This window comes from Phalangium opilio, unplaced genomic scaffold (assembly GCF_054372755.1).
Source record: "Phalangium opilio isolate 3A_F unplaced genomic scaffold, DU_Popi_V2 ptg000013l_1, whole genome shotgun sequence".
In the NCBI taxonomy this organism is placed as follows: Eukaryota; Metazoa; Arthropoda; class Arachnida; order Opiliones; family Phalangiidae; genus Phalangium; species Phalangium opilio.
The window spans coordinates 13232820-13250653 of NW_028324148.1; the positions used below are offsets into that span (position 1 = coordinate 13232820).

The 17834-nt window shown below is 33.4% G+C and overlaps 2 protein-coding genes and 1 long non-coding RNA gene across 4 annotated transcripts; all 3 read right to left on the reverse strand.

The window, feature by feature from the left end:
- Positions 1-317: 317 nt before the first annotated feature.
- Positions 318-1840, reverse strand: LOC149709289 (uncharacterized). The gene is made up of 2 exons (XM_089863496.1): positions 1391-1840; positions 318-1295 (listed from the first exon to the last, which is right to left on the reverse strand). Exons 1-2 carry the CDS (start codon positions 1613-1615, stop codon positions 447-449), a joined length of 1074 nt encoding a protein of 357 aa, XP_089719622.1. The 5' UTR covers positions 1616-1840; the 3' UTR covers positions 318-446.
- An 8728-nt stretch (positions 1841-10568) lies between these two features.
- On the reverse strand, positions 10569-13344 carry LOC149709290 (uncharacterized). 2 transcript variants are annotated; one of them, XR_016381334.1, is made up of 3 exons: positions 12649-13344; positions 12458-12575; positions 10569-12337 (listed from the first exon to the last, which is right to left on the reverse strand). XR_016381334.1 is itself a non-coding variant. In XM_089864647.1 (2 exons), exons 1-2 carry the CDS (start codon positions 12924-12926, stop codon positions 12539-12541), a joined length of 315 nt encoding a protein of 104 aa, XP_089720773.1. In that variant the 5' UTR covers positions 12927-13344; the 3' UTR covers positions 10569-12538. The 2 variants fall into 2 exon arrangements, 1 of the variants encoding a protein (XP_089720773.1); XM_089864647.1 differs by having other exon boundaries at positions 10569-12575.
- Positions 13345-13820: 476 nt separating this feature from the next.
- On the reverse strand, positions 13821-16679 carry LOC149709291 (uncharacterized). Its single transcript, XR_016381335.1, has 2 exons — positions 15000-16679; positions 13821-14930 (listed from the first exon to the last, which is right to left on the reverse strand). It is a non-coding gene; the product is annotated as an uncharacterized LOC149709291 (long non-coding RNA).
- Positions 16680-17834: the final 1155 nt, after the last annotated feature.

The following is a 17834-nucleotide window of genomic DNA, read 5'->3' on the forward strand; positions in this document are numbered from 1 at the left end:
AAAAGGGACTATTTAAGGAAGATGTTCAACTGGAAGCCACAACTGATTTTGAGAAGTGTTGAGTAATAAACGTTTTAAAACGGTTCGGTTACATCAAACTAACCGTTAAATAATTTCCTCTATTAAAATGGACAGCAAAAGATGAATGATATATACGTAATTTTTGGTTTTTATACTTCTTCAATTCATTTTAATTATTACGTTTCACTAAAATGGTTTAGGATGTATCATTCTGGATATATTGGCTAAAGTTATTTCATGTGGATTGTCTGACTACAATTGAAAACACTAATGCACCTCTAAGTTCAAAAACCAGCAACTTTTCAAATTACTTGAAACAATCGTTTCTCGTTTATTATTTACATTAAATATCTACAATAAGTTGTATATAAGTCAAAAAATTGGATGTTTAGAAGCCTCAACCACATAATAAATAAAAGTACAGTTCACAAATTGAATTTCTTCAAATTATGCTTAAAAACGCAGACGTTCAAAGTGGAATCGAAGACGGTTCCTGGGGAACATTTCATCAAGTGGGCCACACCCCAGTTGCACTTGAAGAAGTGATCCACATGTTCATGGTGAGGAATGTAGACTGGATTAGCACCGTTCTCAACTGGACAACACACCTCCTTCAGAAGGAATTTCACGCATTTGGTTGTCTGGTGTGGTTCGACAGTTGTGGATTTTGGTTTCCAAGTGGGCTTGCGAGTTGGTTTCCTGGTAGGCTTGTGGGTCGGTCTTAATGTTGTTGATGGCTTCAGTGTGGTAGTTGTAGGTTTAGGAGTAGTCATACAACTATTGCAGTCGCACCCAGGAACACAAGGAGTCGGGGTAGTTGTGGGCTTAGGCGTAGTGGAACATTCTTCACAGTCACAACCAGGAACACAAGGAGGTCGAGTAGTTGGCTTTAAAGTGGTAGTAGTTGGTTTCGTCGTGGTGGAAGTCGTGGTCGGTTTCACGGTCGTGGTAGTTGGTTTGAGAGTGGTGGACGTCGTGGTGGGTCCCAAAGTCGTGGTAGTTGGTTTGAGAGTGGTGGACGTCGTGGTGGGCCCCAAAGTCGTGGTAGTTGTCGGCTTTGGCGTTGTGGTACATTCTTCACAGTCACAACCAGGAACACAAGGAGGTCTAGTTGTTGGCATCAGTGTCGTAGTAGTCGTAGGTTTGGGCGTGGTGGAAGTTGTAGACGGCTTCAAAGTCGTGGTTGTTGTGGGCTTAACCGTAGTTGTAGGTCTTGGCGTGGTGGACGACGTGGTAGGCTTTAATGTCGTAGTGGAAGTCGTGGATGATGTAGGCTAAAAAAATCAATCACCAAGAACAATATAGGAAACAAGACTAAAACCTATTCACTCATTGAACTAACAAGAAACACTCTTCAATGCATACTTACCCTTGGTGTTGTGGTTGAATGCTTGCATTTTTCACAGCATTTAAGGCAAGGCCTAGGAGTTGTCGTCGAAATGGCCTTCACTATATGAATTTTCTTGCTGGTCAACTCCTCAACATCACCGAAATTACCATCGAGAACCAACGGGTTTGAATCGACCTCAAACTCCAATCCAGGAACCGCAACGACCGCGGTTAAGAGCAATACTAGCCCGACTAAAACTTGCATTTTGACAGATGAGCACAACAGTACTAGCAAAGCACTTAACTACACTTAGAGAACGCTGCTTAAAGTTTGATAATTAAACAGCGATGCAAAGGGTTTTTATATCAAAGATTCATATTTTTTAGATGAAGACAGACTGTTTTAAACGCCTATTTTAGGCCTAAAAATGAAAATTTTTGAACTTGGCAAAGTTCGTGAAAAAAAATACTACAGTTAGAAATTTTTGTTGCAACCTTTTCCGATAAGGGCTTCAATTAATTTCTAAGGGCTAATAAACCGATATCGTCATTGATAATGAAGTCAGTTTAGCATCGTTTTTCCTCATTCTTACCATAAGTTTATAAGTTTTTTCATAAGTATGACACTTTCTATACTTCGTAATGCTAGAGACTTAATGAGAGCTAGTTCGAGAACGACAAGCGAGAATTGACTACACACGGTTAATTTTGCAGGACTTCCATCTTCTCCTATTTAGTCTGTACTAAACCTTTAACAGCGCCTCACGAGGCGTCGCTATAATAGAATCTATGACGTTTCACCTACGTCATTATATGACAAGCTCTCAGTGACCAGCGACAAACTTAGGGAGTATATCTTATGAACTTATGATTTTACGAAAGAAAATAGCAAGAAAGCGTTTTATTCCAAGTTTCAGTATTAAAATGCGACTTAAACATTCTATACGGAATGTCAAAATAGATCCTGCAACTTCATTTATTTGCAAATTGAATATCTTGTATTCAGAAAATAAAATATATGAATTACGTGTAATTTCAATAAACATTGTATGTGCAATTGAAAATACCATCTTCTTTAAACCAAAATATTGAAATGTATCTATTGGTTTGGATATTTCAATTAAATCGAAGATTGTACCCCATAATCAAATGAATTATTTTAACAATATAAGCTTTTCTAAATATGGACAACATCGCGAAGACCACCCTCGAAGACGGAATTGTTCGTCTATTTCCATTTCCTAAAGTTATTGTGTTTAAGAAAGAAACTGGAGCGCTTATATCTTCAAGGTAGGTCAGGGACGAATATTGAACCGATGCCGCACGCGTGTTGTTTACAAAATTCATCTTATATTAGTTTCGTTTCCTAGAAAATATAGATGTTCTTTATTTGAATTTAAAATAATTTACTGTGTAATTTGGGATTTCGTAAAATTAAATTGGTACAGAGAGAATAAATAATAGGGGAGTAGGTGGTCTATGTGGTCTATGTGGAGAATGGAGAAATTGATGAAAACGTTTACAGAATATTATTTGACGAATGCTACACTAAGGGATGAAGCACCCAAATAATAAAAGAAGTGCTATGAAGTCTTCACGAAATCGCAAATTTACTATAAGTAACATATAACAACAATAAGTATGACACTTTCCAGTGCCACGGCGGAAATCATGTTACCAATGGAGGAGTGAGAGGAAAATCAAGTGATTTATAAGACCTATCTACATACAGAAACATCCAGGAAATATCTCCGAATGATTTAAAAATTCATATTAGATTGTGATTTCATAGATAAGTTGAAATTAGCACCTCCGACCAATCGCGTAACGTCCTTCCTTCTTGTCAAGAAACTTATCGTGGCACGGTCCATGTCGAATGAAATTTGATAGACATTGCGCGTAACGGGAATTTTGTTAACAAGAATGCAGGGCGTTACACGATTGGACGGAGGCGCTGATTTAAAATTACCAACGAAATATGAAACTAATTTGAATCTTAAAATCTCTCTGAGTTATTTCATGCAGATAGGTCTTAAAATTAGTAGAAAAATCACTTGATTCTCTTTTTCATCCTCCTTTTAAAGAGGTACCCAAGTGATAACTATAAATATCTACCACATCAAGGTACAAATAGGGAAAATAAAAATATTTTTGTAACAGCAGGGCTTGCTTCAAGCGGGGGTGAGGTTATTTCATTCAGAAAAACGTCAATACGGAGGTGGTGAATGAATGACCTTGAATCTGTCAGTCAGTCTTCAAATTTCATAACATAACGACAGTATTGAATGACTCGTCTAGGGAAGGAAGAACCCCGATCTCGCGTGAGCGCGTGAGTAGGTGAATTCATAACATTGATTGTCACGCGATGATTTTTCACGCTCGCCTCCTCTTTTCAACTAGAACGTCTTAGCAAGTCGATCGCCTGCCGAAATCGTTACATCAAAATGACCCCGCCCCCTTCCCAACTATACCTAATATCGATCGTGCATTATGTATTGCCCGTCAACATTTGAAGAGAAATTCAGCGGGAAAATGTCGTATGTCCACGGAATTCGAAAGAAAACCGTCAAAGAAGTGACTATTGGGGGACCCGGGTTCAGTGAGTTTAGATGAATATATAAATCACGTTGAGACAGTACTTTGAACTTTATAGTGACCCTGATATGGCAGATTCTCCTGCGTTCACAACCCCCGCGACTTGGTTTAAACAGCGAGTTATGAGTTGCAGCATAAATTGAAAACTTCAGCATGAAGTGTCAATGGGGTGTTACAATATTTAATCAGCAAGGATAAAATTACGCTTCTCTAACTTACTACTACCATAAGTTTATAAGATAGGTTCCATAAGTATGACTCTACCTAAACTTCGTAATTCTAGAGACTTTACTGAGAGCTCGAGAACGACACGAGAATTGACGACACTCGGTTAGTTGCGCTAGTCTGTACTAAGCCTTTGACAGCGCCTCACCAGGCCTCCCTCGCTTTACCTCGAATCTATGACCTACCTCATTCACTTCATGACAAGCTCCAGTTTGTAACCAGTGACAAACTTATGGCCAATATATCTTATAAACATTTTATCAAGTTTCGTAACTAAATTGCCACTTGCTATGTTTTTAGCTCGAGACGCACGCCTGCGATTGAAACTTTGGACGAGCTAACTTGTTGAATAATCTGAGCTCCCAATTTCATTTCTCTTTTGAAAATAAAGCCCGAACTCCCCAATCTTTCCTTGGCGATATTCCGTGTCAGAAAATGATGTATTATTCAATTGACGTCAGTTAGGAACTGAGCAGTAGGCCTATATTGTATCGTCCCTTGTTTGCTTCGCCCATACCGTACCGTAGCGTACGTGTAAAGCTCCTACATTTTTACCGGTCGGTAACATTCAGTCTCAATGACTTTCAATGTTCATGAAAAATCCTTCGGTTTTTTTTTTTTTTCATCAAAAACTTTCTCTATTTTTGGTCAGGAAAATGGGAGACACTCTCGAATGCGGGCCCATTCTTATACTGTTCAGGGAAAGTTGCCAATTGTCCGTTTTAACCGAAATTGCAATACTGAAAATGGAGGAATTCTAGATAGTTTGATGAAATATTATTTTCATTTTTTTTTTTTGATTTTTTTCAGAAAATGTTTATCGAGTATATAAGTTTTACAAGTACGTGGCAAAATAGTTTCGTCCACAAATTGCAAATATATCGCTGTACGTAGAATGTATTTCTATAAAGAAAACTTCATTAATATGTTGATGAGGAAAAGGTTTTCAAATATGCGGCCATCTTGGAAAATGGTGGACAAATAAGTTACTTCGTAAGTATTCACTATCTTTGTTTACAAGTACAAGTCGTAAATTGCAATAAACATTGATGGCAATGAACAGTATATACTTTTAGTCAGAATTGGTAATTTACAGTCCGTAAATTACCGATTTATATCACAATGCAATTTTACAATGGTAATTAACAGGTAGATTACCGTTGTAAATTACAAAACAGTCTCCAAATTTTGGTGCTCATCAGGCCCAAAACCTTTACAAAGTATAAAGTGCTCACAATTCAAACGTAGTTTAATAGACTACATACACGTCAAAAATAAATTACTGACTGAACGGTAATTTTATTTTCTAATTAACCTGGTACCGTTTTGAAATTCATGGTAATTTCATATCTCTAAGTCAAATGTATCATTAAACACCTATTAATCACCTTAGACTATTAACTATGATTCCTGCATTCTTCACCTAGCATTTTTCTATCGTTGCTAAAAAATAATAAGTCACCCCAAAATTATTTCTACAACCGAGACAAATAGCTTAATCCGCTATTATTAACACGTAAGTCGTAACCATTTAAAGTGTATTTTTACTACAGTAACAAAAAAAACAGAATGTGACTAGTATGTAAATAGATAAAATCAAATTGGTATTATAAGATATTTCACTGATAAATCATGTCCAACTCTACCGTTATAGTAAACTAAAACTGGGATCAACTGAAGTAACGATCCCATGGTCCCCCAAAATATTCCCTTTCATGGTCGACTCGGGGCCCCACACCCCCTAAAATCCAATTCTTCACCCAAACGGTCGTCTGTGGCATAGACCATTTCTACATATCCGCTTCGAACCTTTTCTACAGGACCTTATTTTCATGAAAAAATATAAATATATAAGGATGAAGATGAAATAGCTTCGAACGTTGATTCGAAATCGTCCAAGAGAAGGGTCAAAGACCCTCGTGGACTCCCTTAGTAATACAGATGGTGGTCGCAAATAACAGAAGGACACATGACATGCCATCAACGATTTTTCCGGAAGTAAAAGTGTTTTTTGAAAAAGTGAAAGGCTTTTTTTCATTCACTGTCCATTTCTCTTCCGGGTTTTAAAGTATTGTGATGAAATTCAGAATAAAAAGACCACGTTGGAACCGTTAGAATTCCTATGGATAACAATGTGATGGTATTAACCTTATCCAAGTCACACCTCGTCAAAATTACTTTCGAAAAATTAATATTTTTTCCACCTAACAATTGAAAATTAATTAAAGTAGTGCTTATAACACAATCAAATTTAGCCTAATCTTCAAACAATTATACACAGTGGGTTTGTGATAAATCTGCCATTACTAAAAGGGAGTGTTCCTTGGGTCAGACTGAGTGAAAAGTGTCAACGAACATTGGGACAGCTAAAAGATTTAGTTTCGGAGGTACAGGCCCCCAAACATTGATTGTCCCCTGAAACAATTAAATTAGCACACATGAGTAGTAAGACATATCTTGTTTAGACAATTTCAATAGTCTCCAATCTAAGAACATTAATGAGCCTTTATATAGCAGAAGTGTACGTTTACAGGTAGAAGTGTACCTAAGCTGGTAATGTAAGCTAGTTAAAAGTGTAATAGCACATTGTGGAATTATATTTTTCATAGTATTTGTCAAAAATGATAATTATTTTTATAAACTCTAATTTTAAAATATTCTCTTATGTCACTAATATAAAATTATTTACACTTTAACTAAATCGAACACTAGCAGCTGTAGCCTACACTCAATTCATTATTCGAAACTTTTTATTAAAATTAATAAATATTTCTGTAGTATCAAATTCATTTACATACACCAGAATATTCTATAATATTTATCAAATGGACTATTTTAATTTTAAAAATACATTGAAGTCAACATCACTTAATTTTCCTTAATGGTTTAATGAAGCCAAAGGAAGGGCACGAGCCAGTCTGATACTTAAACCAAAATGGCCTGTTCAGATTGCCTAGGGCTATTTCATATTTCCGACGTACCATTTCAAAGCCCGTCTAGTCCCTAATAGTTTCCATAAAAGATGAGCAATTAATCAAGACAAATCCATCCTGGAGTCGCATTTTCGCCCGAAGCTCGAGTTTGCTTGAATAATATTAAACCTAAATCACGGGGTGGATTCAGGTAAATGTTAGACCGTCTGTATTTTCTTATTAAAACCGCCTTTTTTATTCGAAAATTTGGAATTTTGGTCAAAAATGTTGTTTTTAATACGAGAAAATAAATATCCCACGAATTTACGTAAATAATATTGGTATGTTTTGAGTAAAATTTGTTATATTTCACTGAGGGGTCTAACATTTGAAATTTTAGTGTTTTCTTTTTATGGTTTCTTGATTTTCATGGCTGAGGGGATTTTGACTGATTTTAGAAAAATTTATTTCTAGTTCTAAAATTGAAAATGTAGCAGTCAATTTTGTGATTTTTGACCAAGAAATTTGGAATTTTTAAGATATTAAGATTTGTGAGTGAGATATAACAATTTCAAGATTTTATGGGGAGATTTATGAATCTCAAGATTTTAAGGGGAGATTTAATAATTTCAAGATTTTAAGGTGAGACTTAAGATTTTCAAGATTTTAAGGTGAGGTTTAATAATTCCAATGTGAGATATAACGATTTCAAGATTTTAAGGTGAGATTTATGGATTTCAAGATTTTAAGATGAGATTTATGGATTTCAAGATTTTAAGATGAGATTTAGAGATTTCTAGATTTTAAGATCGTAAAATATATTTTTGCAAAGTGTGCGTGATTTTAAGATACGTCCGACCCCTCGCATTTACCAGAGTCTATATGGTCTAATGATAATTTTATGTAACAGTAGAGTTGGTGAAAAATATTTGACCTATATTTTATAATTTGAATATCTTCGGTATAAAATATAATTTCATATTTATGGCTGCGAAGATCGGTGAATTTTGATTTGTCTTAGATGTGTGATTTGCAAGCTGAATGTTATTATGCATATTTCATAATCTGTAATATTTGGAAACTCCTATAAGATTTTCTTGAGAGAAAAATGTGTTTTTCAACGAAAAATATCTAATATTTAATATTAATTTTTTTCCACCAATTTTTAAAATTATATGTTACGTTACTAAAATAAAGGTTCTCTTCGTTGCCTGTATAAATCTTATTTATAAGAGAAAGTTATTTTTTTTGTTTGTGCTTTATACACAGTCACAATTCGTCATAAATTTCCTATCTATACCATTGAATGGTAAGTTACCTATTTATACCAAACAATGGTAGTTTACCCATTTATACCAAACAATGGTGAATTACCGATTTATACGATACCATGGTAAATTACCCGATTTATACCATAAAATGTAAATTACCCGATTTATACCATACAATGTAAATTACCCGATTTATGCCATAAAATGTAAACTAAGGTTGTAAATTACCCGATTTATACAATAAAATGTAAACTAAGGTTGTAAATTACCTGATTAACACCATGAAAAGTAAATTACCCGATTTAAACCTTACGATTACTGTACTACCCGATTTAAACCTTACAATGTATATTACCACTGTACTATTCAATGTAAATTACCACTGTGCCATTCAATGTAAATTACCGTTTTAAATTACCAAACAGTTTCCAAATGTACTAGACATCCTCAATTTCCCATTAGATGGCGCTGTGTATAGCGGCTAATCTAGGTATTAACTGCTCAAAATTCAACGTGGTTTAATAGAAAATACGCGTGAAAACAATAATTACCATAAATTAATTAGTATCTTGATAGACCAAACCTTAAAGCATTCGGAAAATGCTGGATATCTTAGCTATAGTGTACCTTTAAATTCTTTAAATCATGGACCTTATATAGCACAAGGTAATAACACAACTGTAAGGAACAAAATACTATATAATTGAACCGAGTGTATTGTTCTCCTGTCGAACATCTATCTCATCTGGAGTGTTTCAAAAACAGTACAGCTAATACCAAGGCGCGATATATTCTCCGTAGAGCAAACCTCATTTGAACACATCAAGATTATGTAATCACAGACGTTGATAAAAAATGATGAATTAGTACACGATTTTTTTTCCGAAAAATAGGTAATTTTTAAAAATATAGTATTGGTAATCGATACAGAAATTCATGGCTTATACGTTCGATCACCTAAAAAAATTATTTTCGGCCCAGATAAACGAAAATAACTATTATTTATAAGGAAAATTATAAGAATGCTATAATATTCGAGAGAACGGATGGAGGTCCCGTGAAAAGGCTCGGAAATTGTTGGACGGTCCGTGTCTCCACCTTTTCAACTCAATCTTCAAGCTCAACATCATTTTTGACGTCTTCATAAATAGGCCTAGAAGCGAGCGGACGTTCAGAACCTTTCCTTTACATCTCTTTATCCGTCATCTATTATTCTGGTCACCGAAAATATCAAACTTTAGTCAAGGGATAGTGAAATGACCGGTCAGCCAAGGTTTTTTTCTATCGGAGGGTTTATATTTGATGGCAAATTAGCAAGTGGCTTAGTTAATTTATTGACTTTCAAAAAGGGTTCGATATGGAGTCATAGGAAAATGTGGTGACTTAACAAATGGCATAATAAGATTGTTTTCTTCACTAAATCATTAATTCTTTTTTTTTTTTTTGCTGATCGCTTGAAGAAATTCTGAATTATTTGTTAGTCGTTCAGTAGAAAGTGTTCATTTTACCGTAAGTTTCCAGAAAATGTTAAATTTCAATTGCATAAAGCAGTAGACAGTGTGCAATTTAAATTGCATAAAGCAGTAGACAGTGTGCAATTTAAATTGCATAAAGCAGTAGACAGTGTGCAATTTAAATTGCATAAAGCAGTAGACAGTGTGCAATTTAAATTGCATAAAGCAGTAGACAGTGTGCAATTTAAATTGCATAAAGCAGTATAAAATGTTAAATTTTGTCAATACCACTAGAAAGGGTTATATTTGTACATAAAGCAGCTGAAAGTGTTAAATTTTTGCATAAAGCAGTAGAAAATGTTAAATGTTTGCAAAACGTAGTGGGGAAAGATAAATTTGTATATAAAGCAGTAGAAAATGTTAAATTTTTCCATAAAGTAGTAGAAAATGTTACATTTGCACATAAAGCAATAAAAATGTTACATTTGTAACAGTAGAAAATGTTAATTTATTGGCATATAACAGTAGAAAGTGCTAAATTTTCCCATAAAGTAGTGGAAAATGTTACATTTTTCCATAATGAAGTAGAAAATGTTAAATTTTCTATAAATTAGCAAACAAATAATCCTTATCAGGTAAGTCCGCTGAAAGATATATATTGCTTAAATTTTCACCAGAAAAAACATTGTTCTAAAAAGTTGTCTGCAAAGTGTTAACAATACGTATAAGAGCTTTGAAATAAAAATAAATAAAATCAGAAATCAACAAATAGGAAACTTTATTTATGTATTTCAATATCCCTTTGATAGCGTGAGAGTTTTAGCCCCGATATTATTATTATTGTGAGAAGTTAAGGCTACTACCTGTTTTCGGTCGAACGGCTACTATTGACCATAATTTGAGGATTCAATCATCATTGCCTATAGTCCCATCCATACACAATCAATATCGGCGCACTCACTCGCGAGAGGTCAAGCCCACCGCGACCTTTGATCGACGTACCTGAACTACAAAATGGATTACCGTGCCAACCGAGGGAAAAAGAAACCCTAGCATAGTAGTCTTTCTGATTGAAATGGAAGACGCCATTTTATACACCAAAATATACAAGGCATTAGTAAATCCTTACGCGTAAGTATGAAAAATCTTAACTTCCATTTTAAAATTATAAATGGACTTTTCCAAGGGTTCCCTGAAAGTTTCGAGTAATTTCCCTGATAAATTTTCACATCTGTTTATTTGTAGGAAAGTTTGAATGTTATGGCTAAAATTGATTAATGCCTTGAACTTAAGTACACGCTTGTTAGTTAATTTTTGTAATCAAATTGGAAAATTATGGAAAAAAACATATGAATAAATTTTGTTTTTTAATTTTGTGACGATTTTAAATTCCTTGATTCTGGTCACATTTTTGAAATACTCTGAATTTTGAGACGATTTTTAATATTTAATGACCTTTGTGACAATTTTTAAATTTTTTAAAATTTCCAGACCTTCGAGACAATTTTTAAAATATCCTGACCTCTGTGACGATTTTTAAAATTTCCAAAACTTTGTGACGATTTTTTAAATTTCCTAAACTTTATGATGCTTTTTAATATTTCATTAATTTTATCATAACTCTATAGGTGCCTGACTCTTTGTGACAATTTTTAAATTCTCTGCCATTTTGTGACAATTTTTAAATTCTCTGCCATTTTGTGACAATTTTAAAATTCTCTAATTTTTGGGACAATATTAAAATTCTCTGCTTTTTGTGACAATTTTAAAATTCTCTGCTTTTTGTGACAATTTTAAAATTCTCTGCATTTTGTGACAATTTTAAAACGCCCTTTTTTTTTTTGAGAAAATTTTAGAATTCCCTCACTTTTTTCAAATTAATTTTAAACTCCAATTTGTAGTATCTTTAAAATTACATTGTGGGACAATTCTGTAACTTCCCCAACTTTTATCATAATTTTAAGATTCCCTAGCTTTATTAGTAACGATTTTAAAATTCCCTGATTTTCCATGACACTTCACACCCATTTTCAAATTCCGCTCTTTTCCCAGTTACAGTAGAAACTGCATGTTTAACTGTTGGATCTTGCCATGTAGAATACATTTAATGTCATACTTTAAAATATCACGTTACTGCCTTGAAGATGTAGGCTATAATTTTGAGAGAGAGAGAAAAAAGACATTCGTGACTTTGGGAAGAAATAAGTGGCGTCTAAAGATCGGTTGATCCAAAATATATTTTTAAGGATTAATTCGTTATTTCATTTCATCGAAAATCGATACGTCATCATTTTCACGGCGCGCAAACTACTTAGACGAAAGAACGTTTTGTTTGAATATTATTGGAAATTGAGACGTTTCGGGGCCCAGGGGCTTTTTATCGCAGTGAGAGTCCTCGGAAAACGGTTCCCTTTAACATTGCGGTACATTTTGTAACAAGTTCAGCGAACTGAAACTAATTTAAAAGATCCTCCTCATTTGGTTTTCAGAAATTTTCCAATTAAATACGGTCGTGTTCGTACTGCAAACACTTTAAAAAGTTTAAAATGTTTCGAAAATTGTTAAAACTTGAAATCAACTGTTCAAAATTTGGATTTTAAAAATTTAAAATGTATTGAAATATCTTAAGAATTTTAAATATAAAACGTACGTGTTAAAATGCTTTAAAATATTCAAAATTCCATTTTCCAATTAAATACGGTCGAGTTCGTACTTCAAAGATTTTAAAAGTTCAAAATGTTTTGAAAATTGTTAAAACTTGGAGTCGACTATTAAAAATTTGGAATTTTTAAAATTAAAAAGTATTGAAATACCTTAAGAATTTCAAATATTAAAACGTACGTGTTGAAATGCTTAAAAAATTTCCAAAATTTAAAGTGATTTATAATATTAAGAATTTCCAACTTAATAACGTATTTCAAGGCCTTAAGAATTTCCAACTTAATAACGCATTTCAAGGCCTTAAGAATTTCCAACTTAATAACGCATTTCAAGGCCTTAAGAATTTCCAACTTTAAAACGTATTTCAAGGCCTTAAGAATTTCCAACTTAATAACGCATTTCAAGGCCTTAAGAATTTCCAACTTTAAAACGTATTTCAAGGCCTTAAGAATTTCCATCTTAATAACGTATTTCAAGGCCTTAAGAATTTCCAACTTCAAAACGTATTGCAAGGTTTGAAGAATTTCCAACTTTATGACGTATTGCAAGGCCTTAAGAATTTCAAACTTCGAAAATATTAAAACTCCTTAAGGAATTTCAAAATTCGAAAATATTAAAATTCCTTAAATTTCAAACTTAGAAAATATTAAAACTCTTTCAGAAATTTCAAAATTAGAAAATAATAAAGCTATTTAAGAAATTTCAAAATTAGAAAATATTAAAACTCCTTAAGAAATTTCAAAATGAAAAAAATATTGAAACTAATTATGAAATTTCAAACTTAGAAAATAATAAAACTCCTTAAGAAATTTCAGTATTACAAAATAGTAAAACTTCCTAAGAAATTTCAAAATTACAAAATAGTAAAACTCCCTAAGAAATTTCAAAATTAAAAAATAGTAAAACTCCCTAAGAAATTTCAAAATTAAAAAATAGTAAAACTCCCTAAGAAATTTCAAAATTAAAAATAGTAAAACTCCCTAAGAAATTTCAAAATTAAAAAATAGTAAAACTCCCTAAGAAATTTCAAAATTAAAAAATATTAAAACAAAACGAATTGAAATACCTTAAAAATATAAATCATTTAAACATATTTAAATACCTTAAACTTTATACCAACTTTAACAAACAATGGCGCTATCATTCTATTACTAGCCTACTTATTAAAATTGCAAGCGCGTTTTAAATACGCCATTCTTAAAATTAATTAAACTACGAAACAAGGTTTTTATTCCTAAAATTAATGATATTTTAAATCAATTTTGTAAATATTCCAATCACGGTGCAAATTGTGTGGGCCCCTTCGGTTTACCATTGAAACTAACCAATTCTTAATTAATCTTAATACCATCTCGCGACAAAGAACGCCATTCTTTTAATAAATTCAACCGTTTTAATAATTTTCCCATTATATCAGAATAATTGGAAAAATGTTGCAAAACTCTATTGTAATTTGTAAGTTGCCCTAAAGCGAGGGACAAGATACTCTCAGCCTGTTATACTAAATCAATAGGATGTAAAATACAAACCTAAACCATAAATATGGGATTTTCGTAGCGAGTGCTGCCATCTATTGGTAAGTTTTCAAAGTTTAGATAATATTTTATTTCAGTAATTTAGTTTAGAAGTTTAGGGTTATTATGACTAAAATTAAATCCATGACACATGGTCGAGCATTTGGCTCCAAATCTGGTTATTTAACAGGTTAGTTTATGTTAAGTAAAACGAAGAGCCCATATAGTATATGAGAACGCTGAAGATCCACTTTCAGTAATAGCCTATATGGTCTTTACAATTCTAAAGAGGGCCAGCATAGAAGTAATTATTTGTGACCTTGATATGCAACCAGTTCACCAAAGTTCTTTTGTTTGAAGGCATCAGAGCTACCAGCTCACCTAGTTCTTATGTTTGAAGACATCCAACAATCATTACCAGTCCACCAAAGTTCTTTGATTTGAAGACATCAAAGTTGTGGTCCACCAAAGTTCTTTGGTTTGAAGACATCAAACAATCATTACCAGTCCACCAAAGTTCTTTGGTTTGAAGACATCAAACAGTCATTACCAGTCCACCAAAGTTCTTTGATTTAAAGGCATCAAAATCGCTAGTCCACCAAGCAGGTTTGTTTGAAAACATCAAACAAGCATTTCCAGTCCGCCAAAGTTCTTTTGTTTGAAGACATCATTTGAACAAACATTGCCAGTGCACCAATTTCTTTCGTTTTAAGACATCAAAGTTACCAGTCCTCAATAGTTATTTTGTTTGAAGATATCAAACAAACAACACCAGTAAACCAAGTTCTTTAGTTTGAAGAGATCAAACAAGCATTACGAGTCCACTGAAGTTCTTTTGTTTGAAGGCATCAAAGTCATCAGTCCACCGAAGTTAATTTGTTTGAAGGCATCAAACTTTTGATTGAAGTCATATCTAACGTCATTAGATACACAAACCGGATGTAACGTCTTAATGCAACATCAAGTTCTATTTTACTCCAACTTCTGAAAAAGGTTTATGATCTTCATCGTTCATACCGTGGAATATTATTGTATCGACGTAGAAACCACTCTCTCAGTTTTGGTATCCACGTTTACAGTGACGTTCCTCTCGATATGTGGGTATCTTTCTTTGAAGGTAAATTCGAGGCTCTAAAAAGATAATTCTTAAACAAATTGAAAGTTTTTGTTATAAAATTGAAAAATCGTGATTCAAAAGGGACGGGGCATTTCGTTTCAAGGACGGCGCCCAAGTATTTGATGGCTTTATTAAATTTTGACGTTCAGGAGGTGCTTTGCTTCAATATGTTTGATTAAAACCTTTCTAATAGCCTCTTACAGCGTACCTTCAATTAAAGTGTCCTACTGGGTGTAGCCACGAAAATCACTATAAATTTCGGATATTTATCACCAAGCTTTACCAAATTTTATTTCTTGATAATTAATTAATTTGCTATTGTCAGTAAAATCACGACTTAATTATCAAGTTAAGTATTCGTGGAAAAATTAATGGTCACTGTAAAGAGATTTAATTATTATATATCGTAAGATCAGGAGAAAATAAGATACATTGTCTTTCTAAAATGTCAAGGGAGATGTTCTTCGGGAGATTTTGAGTCAAGAATGTTCTTTGACACCGTTTGTAGTTAAGATTGGAGTATTTTACTAATTATTACTTAAATTTAATTAAGAAACTGCTAATTTAATTTAAGGGCCATTGATAAAACACTCTAAACATTACTAGAAAACGGTGTCTCTTGTGGCAAAATGTCATAGAACAATTTCGCCTCAAAATTCACCATAGAACACACCATAGGCTCATAAGATGTGTTCCATAAGTTTGTCACAGGTTATTGAGAGCTTGTCATGAAGTGACGTAGGTCATAGATTCTTGTAAAGCGACGCCTGGTGAGGCGCTATCAAAGGCTTAGTACAAGCTAAATAGGAAGATGGACTGCAAAACCGAGTGTAGCAAATTCTCGCTTGTCGTTCTCTAACTGTAAGTCTCTAGCATTACGAAATATAGGTAGCGTCATACTTATGGAATATATCTTATAAACTTATGGTTGCATAGAAGTGGTCTATACCTTTGAACTTATTTATTTATATTTTATTTTTTTCATTACTTAATGGAGTGAATACCCCCTTGGAAATACCGCAAAATGCTAATAATACTGGTAATTTAATTATTTCCGTTACATTTATGATTCATTAATTTAATTTACGGCGCAATGTGACAGATACTCGCTATAAGATTAAGATTCCCCGTTGTAATTAATGCAAATAAAAACAGGGTGTGACTTCGGTATAATCATTATGAAAATCCTTATTTACTATTTAGCCCGTAAGGCATCGTAACAGATTTAGAGAAAAATTTATAGCTGAAATATTAAATTCAAATAATACTACCTGACTTATAAAACTATAAGCATACCTTAGCGGGAAAATACGTAATAACATAAGTAAATGTACATCTATATAAGTCAAAATCCTGATTTCCAGATTGAGTGATAAGCAATGCCCAGTCCAAACCGCTTCACATAGAAGGCTGAAATTTTGAAGGGATGTTACTCTTAAGTAGAAGGTACGCCACAAGAAAGATTTTTTTTAAATTTCCGCCATCTTGAAAAATGGCGGCCTAGAATGTAAAAAACCCTTCTTTAAGGAAAAGGAGTTTATCATATAGGAGTTACTAAGGGCAAAGCAGTTTATACTGTGAACGGCGTTGGCTATGAAAATTTTCCAAAAGCTCCTTTTATCAGTACACAAGGAGTTGAAAATTGTTTCCCTTCTCAATTCGAGAGGTGTTGAGATTAGATAGGAGGGGACATTTTTAGAAGGGTAATGACGTCACCATAACTATAAAAACATTTACCAGCCTCTACCTGTATCTATATTTTTGCCAAAATGATGTAAATTACCACGCCCCTTTCAGCTAGTGGCACCATTTCATTTATTTAATTTTTATTTCGGTAGAGAAGAATACAAAATTCCGCATAAGCGCGCTGCGGTCGCTACTATAGAGGAAATTCATCACCAACGCCGCGCCGAGCTTGAAGAGGCTTCTAATATGAACTTAGGTGGGTATTATTATCTTCTGAAGCTATTAAATAACCTAACGAAAGTGAACTCGCGTAATTCACGTCAAAAGACCGTAAACAAGTAATGCTTACCCGGAGAGATTTTGATTTCATTTTAATAATGAGTTGTATAATTTTATATTTACGTCTCCTTCTTAACGGTTCCTAATGCAATTCCGATTGACTTTAAGCTTTAAGGTATTTGTGTGATTTATTAAGACAGATATGTCCCGGTGCATCTTATTAAATAAATTTTTTGCGGAATGCCACATAGTTAAATATTTAAACGTATTATACAGGGTGTTAAAAAGGTGCTACTTTCGGTAATAAAATTTGAGTCGAAAATGTAATTTCTATTACATTTTTCCCCACAGGACCACAGTTTTCAAGTTATAATTGAGTTTTTTAATTAATTAATTTAGCATTGTCTTTCAGTTTCTTAGTTATTTTTAATTTGCAAACTGTGGTTCTAGGGGCAAAATTGGTCATATAAATAGCATTTTGACTGAAAATTACTCATAGTAGCAGAAGTGAGATGAAACTAGAAGTGAAGGGCTCTAGCATTGGTAATAGATCCTGGCACTAGTGAACAAATTTGAAGATTTTATGCCGCTTCAATCGCGCCTACACTCGAGAGAATAAAATTGGCCGAGTTCCAAAAAAAAAATTCTTACCCCCTTCCCCTCAACCTAAAGCGGCGGAACACGGACGCGGGTGCTTGAATCTAGTTCGACCGTCTACCACCGCGAGCGTCTCACGTATTGGAGGGAAAATTCAGAAACCGCTACCAGAG

Coding starts and splice junctions, on each gene's coding strand:
- LOC149709289 (XM_089863496.1), bottom strand. CDS start 1,615: ATGCAAGTTTTAGTCGGGCTAGTATTGCTCTTAACCGCGGTCGTTGCG. Junction 1,296..1,390: donor ATTCAACCACAACACCAAGG/GTAAGTATGCAT, acceptor TGATTTTTTTAG/CCTACATCATCCACGACTTC.
- LOC149709290 (XM_089864647.1), bottom strand. CDS start 12,926: ATGGAAATTCTTAAGGCCTTGAAATACGTTTTAAAGTTGGAAATTCTT. Junction 12,576..12,648: donor TTTTTTAAGCATTTCAACAC/GTACGTTTTAAT, acceptor AATTTTTAATAG/TCGACTCCAAGTTTTAACAA.